Source organism: Hemicordylus capensis, chromosome 1 (assembly GCF_027244095.1).
Source record: "Hemicordylus capensis ecotype Gifberg chromosome 1, rHemCap1.1.pri, whole genome shotgun sequence".
Taxonomy (NCBI): domain Eukaryota; kingdom Metazoa; phylum Chordata; class Lepidosauria; order Squamata; family Cordylidae; genus Hemicordylus; species Hemicordylus capensis.
The window spans coordinates 386,680,075-386,693,341 of record NC_069657.1 but is presented as its reverse complement, the minus strand read 5'-3'; the positions used below and the strand labels follow the sequence as shown (position 1 = coordinate 386,693,341).

Below are 13,267 nucleotides of genomic sequence, written 5' to 3'. Positions count from 1 at the left end.
GTCCTGGGGTTGGATAGGGCCAATTGCTAATCTGCACCCCCCACCCACTCATAAGATACTGAGGCTATTCCCATGATCACTGGAAAATGGGCTAAGGGAGCTTAGACCACTTTCCAGTCATCATTGGAACCACTAGGCCTGCCCGTGAGCCCGGTGGTTTCATGGCAGATAGCCCACCTAGGAACCCCTGCCCTTAAACGAGGTTAACGGCGCGCTTGCTCCATTAACCATGTTTTTGCGGTCATGAGACAGTGTGGTGTTCCAACAAGCCTCCAGGCCGCGGGGGTCTCTCCAGGATGCCCCGCGCACTTGCGCAGGGCATCCTGGGACTTCCGGGGGCCACAGTCGGCTCCGTGATGGAGCCCGCAATTGTGAGGGCTGCCGATCTGGCTGCCCAGGGATGGCTCCCTGCCTATGTGCGGGGAGAGCAGGCTAAGCCGGTTAAGCTAAGCTAAGCCCCCTCTCCCCGCATAAACCCTGACGGCACTTCACACTAATTGTGTGAAGTGCCACACTTACTGTAAAATATTAGGGCTTGGGCATGCCAATTTCATCTTTCTTTCCTCCTGATCTACATTTTCCTGTGTGTTTTTCAACTGACATTTGAACATTCTGTTTCAGCTGTTGTCATCAGGTCTTATCAATCACAGACTAAACTGATAGATTCACGCAGCCTTCTTAACTTCTGACTTCTTTAGACTCTTTTGTTTTTTTCTTTCCTGGAGTGAGAATGAGGGCTGCCCATCGAAACAATTTTAGTGTAGATGTTATTAGGAATCTTGTCCCTGCTTCCTGAACAAAAAGTAGCAGAAAAGATGAGTTTTCGGGATTTCTTATCTCTATATGTCCAGCCTAAATGTGATGAAAGCTGCTGAAAGGTCACACAGGTTGCAAAAACCTCAAGAGATACTTTGGGTTTTTTTTAGAAATTTCTTTTCAATTTTCTAATGTATTTACTTAAGCATACCTAGGAAGTCTTGAGTATGTAGAAACCACTATCTTGTTTTTCAGAAGCTGTGTTTGGGAATGATAACTAAATAGCTTATTTGGGAAATGCCACACTATTTCATTTTAATGGTTTTTATATTCTGGTGTCACTTGAACCTAAATGTCCTAAGTAGGAAGGGCATTCTGGTTTTTCATTTCTACTAATATGAAATGTGCAATTTACACTTTTCCCAATAGTCTTGGTGGTGGACCAGATGATGCTAAAGAAATTATGCGACACAGTTTCTTTGCTGGAGTAAATTGGCAAGATGTATATGATAAAAAGGTAGGTTTGTATGGGATGCCACTGAATGGTTAAGGTTTTCTAAAGATAATATTGCTGATCTGGTTATCAGTTGTGATTTGTTTAAAACTGTAAATGGTGGCCCACGTAAGGTGAAAGGCAATGCGAGCTCTCCTGATAGGCCAACCCTGCTGCTTGCATGGAAGCCAGCCCCAACAGTGTTGCACAAGAGTACAGTTGTTGAATTATTAAAATAGCAGTCAACACTTGCACAGCACTGCTTACACTAGAAACAAAGTAAGTTTTGCTGAGCAAGTATGAGCACGCTTTTTAAAATAGTTGTGCAACTGCACTCTTGCAGAACACAGCTAGGACTGGCTTCCATGTGTGCAGAAGGACCAGTTGATCAGGAATGCTGGTGTTGCCTTGCACATCATGTGGGTCAGTGTTCTTACAACATAGATGTTTTTCCTTTCAATTTTATTAACTGGTAAGTCATACAGCATGATACAGCTCAAATTAAATATTTTTAGATCCCTCCGATTTCAATGGAAGCATTGAAACTAATTAAAACTCTCTCATTGAAATCAATGGCTGACTAACAGACTAAATGAGTAGTCCCATTGCAAGTAATAATTTAGTCTACGATTTAATAGTGGCTGGATAATGTACATATTTTGTAATGCTATGACACACTAATCCAAGACAAAACTGGTGTCACTTATTTTGAATCTCTATTAATTATTGCTGTGGTGTAGTTATCAGAGCAGTCATCCCTAAGAAGATGGGGGACAATGTTTGAATATTACTGGTTTGTGTGGGGGTTCCATAGTCTGGTCCATCAATCCTTTAGGGTAGGAAGTGGTGGGGTGTACTTAGTCCTCTCCACCAAACAGTGGATTGGCACTATTTAGAGTACTGAATATAAATGGGGCTAGAGAGATGCAAAGATTTGAATTGGGGATTATCAGTCAAAAATGTTTATAAATTGGACTGTAGTAATTATGGAATTGCAGCTTCTTTTTTCATCCTGTACTCTTTTACAGAAAATTTGGAAAACTTAGTTAATTTTTTAGGGATATATACTGTTTCCTTCAAACTTGATATTTAATGGAGTATTTGAACCTGTGTTTATACGATTGAAATTAATGCACGTCTGTTAATATTTTGAATTAATTTTTGATCAGTCTCTAAAATGCTGCTAAATATAAGCTGATTTTTCAAATGCTTTGCATTAACACAATTTCCACCATTTAAAAACAAAACCTTTTAAAAATAAAAAAATCCTTCTCTACTTTCTGTTTGAATGGTGGAAAGAGAACCATTGTGAAGCAAGACTTTGTACAAGTGTACTATATTTTTCACTTGTTGCGCTTTTGGAATTTTTTACTAGTGAGGCTAGTGAGATATTTGCATGATGAATGTCAAAAAGGAAATTTGGTGTAGGATATCTGTGTTACTGAAATGTGCTCTTTTGAGTGTCATGATGTGTTTTGCCTTACTATTTTTAGGGGTTTTTTCCTGTATTGAATAATAACTTGACAATAGTTTTAGTCCATAATTTTAACACTACTTAAATATATTTCTCTGAAATTGGTTTCACTTCCTTGCATGGTCTCAGATGCAATTTAGTCTCCCAGGCAAATATCCCTTTTCTAGGACCTTCAAGTATGTGTTGAGTTTTGGACAAATGTCTCATGGCTCATTCTGCCCTGCCCCAAAATTCTTCTGATCCTTTTCTAATGTCCTTGTGTTTCTTGCTCTCCCAGCCCCACAAAATGTGGTATGTTGGGCCCCTCAATTTAATTAAGGTAGCAACCCTCAGCGTTTCTCTAAAGTAACAAAGAGCAGCAGCATCAAAAAATATTTAATGTTTTTCAGGGGAAAACAGTATGTAATTCTCAAAGGGATTTACATAGCAAAAAGTAAGTGGAAATGATTCCCTGTCTCAAAAGGGCTCACATTCTTAAAAAACCCAAACCAACAACCCTATAAATTGACAGTAGCAACAACCACTGGAGAGCCACTATGCTTGGTAGGGACTGTTAATCCCTCTCTGCTCAATATTAGAGCCACCAATTTTAAAAATGTTTCTTTGCTTAGATAGCTGGGGACCAGCAGTTATGTTATACTGAATGCCTGTTTGGATTGATATCATACATAAGTTCTAGAAAATTTAGTCTTCTAGTTTCTGGAATGGCACATTCTCATAATTTGTAAGCTCTTGCAGTTATTTTAAAAATGAAAACCTATTTAAAAACCTAAACCTATGATGTGGCAAATGTAGTTTGTGAAATGATCATCAGAACTTAAAGCTTTGTTTTCAGCAATACCTTACATACCTTCAAAAAGTGAACTGGAACTGGAACTTAATTCTGCTGGGGAAAGCTTTTATAAAATATTATTAAAGCTTATAAATATAATCTAATGTCCCCTTTTTTCCTTAAAAAGAAATGAAAGTGCCTAAGGTCAATGAAAATAGTAATAGTAAATAACATTTAAAAACTATTCAGAATACAAAACAATCAAATAATAAAAAACAGCAAAGCTGCTAATTGTTATATTAGCAAAAAAAAAAAATAAAAAAATCCAAACCTTAACTGTAGTATAGAACAGCAACAAACATGCCCAACAACTGCAGCAAGAGACTGACGACCAACAGCCAAACAATTGTTGAGGTCTCCTGAAAGAGTCAGATCTTTGCCACATGTTGGAAAACACCCACCTATAGGGCTAGGTGGGTATCTTTTCCTGAAGGTTGGCACCAGAACTGAAAAGAGCCGCCTGCCCCACATTTCAACCAGCTGAGAGCTACAGATCAGATATTGAACAGTGATCCTTAAAATATTCAAGCTCTAAGGTGCTTAGGGCTTTAATGATAAACCAGAACCTTAAATCAAGCCCAGAAATGAATAGGTACATGGTGCAGATCAAACTCCACCAGGGTAATGTGTTTTGACCAGCTGAATGCAGACACCAATCTGATGACAGTTTTCACTGCAACAGTGTGTAATGCCCCAAATCCTCAACTTTAACCCTGACTTCAGTTGCAGAGCTTGAAGTTATTCAGTTGAGTACGAAATGAGGTCAGTGTCTTCTCCACCTTACGTGTTCATTCGTAACATATCTGAGCTCCTTGAATGATTATGCATTACAATGAACATACCCTGCCTCTCTTTAAGTCCTAAAAACCTGTTCAGACAATCCAGTAACACTGGCTGGATTGCTGCTAACTGAGCAATGAGGCATCTTTCAAAGTGGTGATTCTCTTATACAGGTATTTAGCAGGGAGTTCTCCACACAACAGGCTTTACCACAAGTTTTCTGGGAGGCTTTACTGCAAACTCAAAAGTTATCCCTCCATTTTTTTTACCCCAGATATAAAACTGTGCGCTCTAACGCACAGTGGAAAACCCCAATTGTGTGTGAAGTGCTCCTGATAGCTTGCAGGGACTTGGGGGTAAATCTGCCCAATATGTGAATGCACACCCTCCATTCTGGAGGAGATACGAGCTAAAGGGCTTTAAAAGCCTTGTATGAAAAACTTCCAGGGGGAGAGCAACTGGCCTTATCCAACTCCAGCACAGCATCCCTCCAGTGGCTGTTGTTGGTGTCTACCTTATGTTGATTTGTAGATTGTGAGCCTTTTGGGACATGGAATTATATTATTATTATTGTTGTTGTTGTTTTTACAGTCAGACAGGTGTTATTGACTGGTTTGTTTTATCCAGACATGGAGTGCTTCCCAAGGACCTGGGATGTCTGAATTTTATTATAAATGTTGTTGCTGTTATTATTATAGATATCATTGCAGAATATAGGCTGTTCCCAATAATGTTGCTTTTTGTAGTTGGCTGATGGTGATTTCAGTGGCCCCTATGGTGTTGAGGTGCTCTTCAAGTTGTTTTGGAATTGCACCTAGGCTGCCGATTACCACTGGGTTTATTTTGGTCTTCTTCTGCCACAGCCTTTCAGTTTCAATTTGTAGATCCTTGTATCTTGTGATTTTTAATATTTCTTTTTCTTCTTTTCTGCTATCCCTAACCCCTAGTATTGCTAAGTCGATTATTTTAACTTGTGTTTTTTTTCTTCTCAACTACAGTTATGTCTGGTGTAGTATGTGGCAGATGTTTGTCTGTCTGTAGTCGTCGGAAGTTCCCTAATATTTTTGCATCTTCATTTTCTATAACTTTTTCAATTTTATGCCCCCCCCCCAATCTTTGGCTACAGGTAGCTTGTATTTTTTGCAGATGTCCCAGTGTATCATCCCTGCTACCTTATCATGCCTTTGTTTGTAGTCAGTCTGTGCGATCTTTTTACAACAGCTGATTAGGTCGTTCACTGTTTCATCTGTTTCTTTACAAAGGCAGCACTTGCTGTTTGTTGTTGATTTTTCTACTTTAGCTCTTAATGCATTTGTTCTTAGTGCCTGTTCTTGTGCAGCCAGTATGAAACCCTCTGTTTTTTTCTTCAAGTTGCCATTCTTAAGCCATTGCCAGGTCTTGGTGATGTTTGATTTTCCATTTATATTGTACAAATATTGACCATGCAGTGGCTTATTTTTCCATTTTTCTGCTTTGTTCTTTATTTGTTCTTTCTTGTAGGCCTGCTTTGTTTCATTGGTGTTTAATAGTTCTCATTATTGACCATTTTAAGTGCATCTTCTTCACTGGATTATTATTATTATTATTATTATTATTATTATTATTATTATTATTATTATTATTTTCTATGTAAACTGCCTTAGAAACCTTTGTTGAAAAGTGGTATATAAATATTATTATTAATAATAATAGATTAAAATACATTATTTACATGTAGTCAGGTAAAGTGACTCTCTCTCTCTCTCTCTCTCTCTCTCTCTCTCTCTCTCTCTCTCACACACACACACACACACACACACACACACACACACACACACCCCTACCTTGTTTTATGGAAGATCTGCCCTTGTATAGGTTATTGATCAATGCTGCCTGCACAGATGGGGCAAGAGATCTATTGGAATATATGCCCCTCAACCTTCACAATTGCTTTTGTGGAGCCGAGGGACAGCCACCATAAGGGAGAGCAGAAAAGTTATGATGCATGTATAAGACAACATGTTATAGTGCTTTGGGGAAAGCAGTATATAAATCTATCCAAGGCTTTTTGGTCAGTTCTGAACAATATTGTGAAAGCATTAGAAACTTCACTTGAAGGTCTTGTTGCATTTTTTAACTCTCAACTGAAACCTTTGTAGAAATTTTTATACAAAGCAATGTTGTGAGGATTTTTTTTTTAAAGAAGGGCATTTAGAACATTATTCCTGGTCCTTAAATTCATAAAAGAGCTCCAGTTGTTGTTTGCTCTTCATAAGATGTAAATGGAAGGGATTAAAAACAAACATTAAGAAAAATATTGATCTGGATAGTGAGTGCCTCGACACTCATAAAAATGGGTTCTGCGCCTGCGCAGGACTGCTCCAGGTAGTATTTATTAGCTCCTCGTGATGCATTTTAACCGCCCCTGCACGAGCCGAGCAGTATGTATTGAAGCGGTTAGGCATCTGTTACTTAGTTTCTTCCTGACCACTAAAACGTTTGGACCTCAGGAACTTCACAGCTCCTCGGTAGAAACAATTACAATTTCATTTACTATTAAAACACACCATATGAACGTACGGCCATTCTTTGCTTCCCCTTCAACTTTAAGAATAAAAAGGGACTTTAACTAAACAGTGGATAAACCGTGAAACAGCACGCACGAACTGCAACTCTAACAATTTCACATAGGTCCCTACTTCTCCTTTTCACCTTGACCCAGGACTGGTTTTTGACATCCCCCCCCCCAAAAAAAAAGAAGAAGAAGAAGGGAGAGAGGGATTAATAACAACAAGGAACTCGAGTGACTTTTGCTCATGAGTACTTCTATTAAAGAAAAAACCACCTTTAAGAGATGTATCCGCTGTAGGGCAAAGCTCCTCTCAATGGATGGGCACCAGCTTTGTCTTTTGTGCCTTGGAGAGGAGCACACTACAGCCTCCTGTGCTATCTGTAAGAGTTTCTCAAAGCAAATTCTTAAGAACAGAGCGGCACATCTTAAGGTTGCCTTAATGGAGGATGCTCTCTGCCCATCAACTTCTGCTGCTGCGCCGGGAGCTGCAAGGACGCAGTCTAAACTCCCAACATCAGAGACTGCTCTGGTTTCCAAAAGCAAGATCTCAAAGGTCTCGTGGTCGGGCTCCACATCAAAGTCCGCAAAGCCAAACCCGTTTAAGAGACCCATGGCACCGAGCGGCAGCCTAAAGAAGAGAAATGCCTCGCCTGCGAATGCCATGGCATCAAAGAGGCTTAAAGGAGGGAACTGCAGAGGGAACTCAGTCACCAACCGGGCTGCAGACTGAACCACAGAGAAATCGCACAAGATCTTTGTCTCCAGCCCCCACCCCTCACCAGTCACCCCCACCCCCACCAGTCACCCCCACCCCCACCCCTCACCAGTCACTCACCAGCCCCCACCCCTCCAGCCCCCACCCCTCACCCCCACCCCTCACCAGCCACCCCAAGCTCAATACCAGACATCTCCACTGCTTCTCAACATCATAAGCATGTTGAGAATCAGAAGAAGTCAAGTACATTGGGGTCAAAAGCAACCTCGAAATCGGAAGACCCAGCTCCATCAGTATTGAAGCACAAGCCACTACATACTGTAGCTTCACGTAGCAGTGGCAAAAAGTGGTTGCTGAGCCTACCATTGTTGATGACAACATTTTAGACACAGAGATGCAGATTGAAATAGCTCCAACAGAGGATCCTGAAGTTGTGGATCCAGAGTTCCTGCACCTCCTTCAGTCAGGGCACACAACTCCGTTCACTTCAACTTTCCAGGGATTCATCTCACAGGGGTTGGATGATGATGACTATGATGAAGACCGACCTGTGCCAAGAACACCTTCTCTCACTCCATTGCTCACACACAGGAGCCCAGTGGGCTTGTGCCCATTAGGAGGTTGGGGAGACTCTAATATTACTCTGTCTCTGAAGAATTTGCATTGCTCAGAGAATGGCAGCTAGAGAGACTGAGAAAGCCTCAGCCTGCAGGACAGTTAATACCGGTCACTACTCAAACTACTCCAAACTTCCTTCCTTGTACATCAGCTTCCATTCAAACCAGCATTCCTTTTGCACCTATAGTTCATAGCACTTCTGTCCAAACTACACCACTACATAGGAGGATACCTACTTTGAAGCACACCTCAGTGCAGGTGTCTATTCCTCCACTCTGTTTAAATAGAACTGTTTCTATTCAAACCACTTTTCCGCCTCTTCTCTTGACTACCACTCAGTCTCTAAGGGAGAGATGTAAAGAACCTATCACATCAGAGCCAACAGACTTACCTGACGATGCGTCGTCATCTTCTGAAGAGGACAGTTATCCATCTGATTCTTCAAAGGAGGACCCCAAGGACGACTCAGATGATCAGCTTCCACAGGATCCTAACCAAGACGTTGTGGCTCCTCCTTTGGATTCACCTACGGAAGAAATGAGATCCTACCATCAGCAAATAGCAGAGATGGCAGAGGTGTTGGGACTTAATCTAACACAAAAGACAATTGATTTAGATGACCCTGTCATCCAAAAAGCAAGATCTCAATTTTTTGAAGAAGACAACTGGGTCACAACCTGTCTTCCTACCCATGCTCCCAGTCATAACTAAAGCGGCAAAGTCAGCATGGGAAACCCTACAAACATCCACGGCTACTTCGAAGCACTTGGTATCCCTTTACAGGATACAGGAACTAGACAACGAGTACTTACTGAAACACCCAGTGCCAAACTCACTGGTTATCAATTGTACCTCCAAGGCAAAGACTGGAAGGAGACACACTAACCCAGCGGACAAAAGAGGGGTGGAAACTTGACATCCTCACAAGAAGGACTTATTCTACTGCTTGTCTTTCCATAAAAATAGCTAATTACATAGCTTGCCAATTGAAATATTCTTATTTGTTGTGGGAAGGCTTACATGCACAGAAATCCTCAATGACACCAGAAGAATTCCAGAAGTGTTTTGATGCTGTATTCCTAAAGACTACAACAGCCACCCGCCAACAATTGGCAAATGCCAAACACTTGGCTGAATCTGAATCACGCACGCTCCCTCGCTACTGCCGTGATCTTAAGATGACACGCATGGCTATGCTCGACCACCTTATTACAAGACATGTGGGACCACATAGAAGCCTTACATTTTGATGGTAAAGGTTTGTTTGCGGAGCAAACCAATGAAACCATGGAGCAGTGGAAGAAATCCAAGATTACTGCAAGAACCTTCACAACACAGAGATACAGTAACAACAGATATCAGCCTTATCAATGTAGACAGTACAGGAGGAATGACCGAAAGGATTTTAGAAGACCCTTTAATCAATAAAATAGTCGAAATAACTCCCAGAAGAACAAACCTGAACAACAAGGCTGCAATAAGCCCACACAGCAACCAAAACAGCATCTTTGATCATTCCCTGAGCCCACAGTGATTGAACCAACAGCAACTGATTCATCCCCAGCCAATACAGAAACGAATACCAAGCTTGACCACAAGATACAACACCTCCTTGTTGCAAACCAGGAATTCCATCAAACTGGAAAGCCATGCCCCAGCATGGCATCATATAACATCAGACAGCTGGGTCCTGCGAATAATCAAGACGGGTACATCATTGAATTCAAGACTCTCCCACAGTTTGCAGGCATAAAATACACCCCAGACACACAGATGTTGAGGGAGGAAATCAAAGTTCTGTTGGACAAACAAGCCATCTCACCAGTGCAGTGGGCTCTCGGAAAGACAGGATTCTACTCAAGGTATTTTCAGATACCGAAACGGGACGGTGGCATCCACCCAGTAATGGATCTTAGATGGCTAAACCTGTATGTCGACGTGTGAAAATTTTGGATGATAACGCTGCAAGCGATTCTGCCCCTTCTACACCAAGAGTACTGGATTGCAATGTTGGATTTGAAAGGTGCGTACTTCCACATCGGCATACAGGAGTCACACAGGAAATATTTGTGCTTCACGCTGGGGACTCAGATCTATCAATATAACGTGTTGTCCTTCAGACTAGTGACAGCACTGAGGGTATTCACAAATTGTATGGCTGTCATTATAGGCTATCTCCGTGTACAGGGAATCTCGATTTTCCTCTAATTGGATGACTGGCTTTTGATGGCAAAGACCAAGACACAATTGAGCGACCATATTCAAATGGTGACAACTCTTCTGCCCGAGCTGGGCATCTAGATAAATTGGGCGAAATCTCATCTAACACCCTCAAAGCGCCTGAAATACATAGGCGCAGTGCTGGACATGGAACTCCAAAAGGTTTTCCTCCCACATGACAGGTTCACGCACATTCGAAAGATGGTGGAACTCTTTCAAGCCACTCCCCGACAAAGAGCCAGGTCGATACAAGTGCTGTTGGGGCTGATGGCCTCTTGCAGATCAACAGTAAGTTATGCCAAACTCCGCTTCCGAAAACTACAGATGTGGTACCTGGAGGTATTCCAGCCAAACGTAGATCCCCAGGATCTATACCTAGAAATTCCAAACAGGGTCCTGGACTCCTTACAGTGGTGGATGAGACATGCAAATTTACAAGTGGTGATCCCATTCCAAATACCAATACCCACTCGGACGCTAACCACGGATGCTTCCATGAGCGGATAGGGAGCCCATTTAGAGAACCAGAGGGCACAAGGCATGTGGATGCCTTGGGAGGCAGGACACCATATCAACTTCCTGGAGCTCCTCGCACCATTCAGGGCACTGCAGGCCTTTCAACACAATCTGAAAAACTGTGTAATACAACTATGGATGGACAACACCATGTCCATAGCCTATATAAATAATCAGGGCAGCATGGTGTCAAAGCCTTTGTGCCATCTGGCCCTTCAGATCTGGAATTGGTGCATCGTGGGAGGCAGCGTGGTGTAGTGGTTAGAGTGCTGGACTAGGACCGGGGAGACCCAAGTTCAAATCCCCATTCAGCCATAAAACTAGCTGGATGACTCTGGGCCAGTCACTTCTCTCTCAGCCTAACCTACTTCACAGGGTTGTTGTGAAAGAGAAACTCAAGTATGTAGTACACTGCTCTGGGCTCCTTAGAGGAAGAGTGGGATATAAATGTTAATAATAATAATAATAATAATAATAATAATAATAATAATAATAAAAAATAATAATAATACACCTGATAGCGATCCACATAAAGACAAACTAAGCAGATCAAATGTCCTACATCAACATGAGTGGGAGCTCAGCCCCAAGTTATTAGGGGAAATATTCAATGCCTGGGGCACTCAGACCGTGGGCTTGTTCGCCACATCAGAGAACAAGAAATGCAGTCAATAGTGCTCCAGGATGGGGGAGGTGTGCCTATCCAAGGGAGATGCATTCCAGTACTGTTGGACATGAAGTATGTTTTACTTGTACCCTCCCTACCCCCATTGCACAAGGTTATTGCAAAACTCCTACAGGACAAAACCAGAGGGATGGCCGAGACAACCATGGTTCCCCCAGCTCTTGAGGCTGTTGGATCACCACTACAGGAGGCTGCCTCACCAGTCAGACCTGATAACACAACAGGGCGGTCAAGTATTGCATCCCAACCTGTCTGTTCTGAACTTGACGGCGTGGAAGGTCGGTTACTTAGGAAAATCCTACGTAACAGCAGGAAACTATCAACCAGGAGAAATTACCTCTCAAAATGGAAAAGGTTCTGTGCTTATGCACAAGACAGCACTTTGAACCTAGGAGGGTGAGCTTAAAGGAAGTTTTGTTGTATCTGATGACCTTAAAGACAAGCGGCCTTGCCAATGTGTCAATAAGGGTTCACATGGCAGCAATCTCTGCTTGCCATAGTGGTTGGGATGGTAAAACTGTAATCACACAACCTAGATGCAAGGATTTCCTAAAAGGCCTGAATAATCTTTACCCCCCGGTGTCAAGGCCATGTGACAAGTGGAGTCTCTCATTGGTACTCTCAACTCTGATGGATAAGCTTTTTGAGCCAATGGCTACCACTGCATTGAAGTTGGTCACCTTAAAGACGTTGTTCCTGGTAACTATTACATCTGCGAGGCGTGTAAGTGAACTACTTGCACTTCACATAGATGAGTCGTACACAAGATTCCACCCTGAAAGCGTAGTAATGCGTTTAAGACCCAGAATTCCGCCCAAAGATCATTTCTGACTTCCATCTGAATGCTGACATTGTATTACCAACCTTATTTAGGAATCCATCGTCAGCGCTCGAATGCGCAATGCATACGTTGGACGTGCGTAGGGCCATCCTCTTTTACCTAAAGAGGACAAAGGATTTAAGAAAGACTAAAAACATGTTTGTAACCATTAAAGGACAAAAACAAGGGCAACAGCCTACCCGAAAGAGATTGTCATTTTGGTTGCTGGAGCTCATAAAAATGGCCTATGATATACAAGGGGTCACTCTGCCTTCTACGATACGGGCCCACTCAACAAGAGTGCATGCTACATCGGCGGCGCACCTGTCGGGGATCAGATTTAAAGATATCTGCATGGCAGCAACCTGGGCCTTAGATCAAACCTTTGTAAAGCACTATGCTTTGGACCTTTGCACTGTAGTGGCGGCAGTGTTTGGCAGGGCCGCTCTTAAAAGGGTGCTTCACTAGCTTGCTACTCCCGCCTCCATTTAGAGAGCTCGTTATTCACCCATTTTTATGAGTGTCGAGGCACTCACTATCCAGATAAACAGGTTGTTTACCTGTAACAGGTGATCTGGTAGTGGTGCCTTGACATTCATAAAACCCACCCATCCTGCCCCGCTGCAGAGTTCAAGCTCGAATTGCAAGAGGTCTCAATCGGGTTATGGGTTACAACTAAAACTTACAACGAATGACGTTATCGGTCAGCCATACAGAAACTAAGTAACAGACTCCTAACCGCCTCAATAGATACTTCACAGCTCATGTGGGGGCAGTTAAAAGACATCACGAGGAGCTAATAAATAC

At 42.3% G+C, this 13,267-nt stretch overlaps 1 protein-coding gene across 9 annotated transcripts in view; it reads left to right on the top strand.

Moving 5' to 3' along the window:
• AKT3 (AKT serine/threonine kinase 3) overlaps window positions 1-13,267 on the top strand; it is a 357,028-nt gene that overhangs the window by 276,479 nt on the left and 67,282 nt on the right. For all 9 annotated transcript variants that reach the window (XM_053301809.1, XM_053301802.1, XM_053301817.1 and 6 more), the window contains one exon: window positions 1,186-1,273. In XM_053301809.1, coding sequence (XP_053157784.1) covers window positions 1,186-1,273 — 88 coding nt within the window. The remainder of the gene's footprint in view (window positions 1-1,185; window positions 1,274-13,267) is intronic.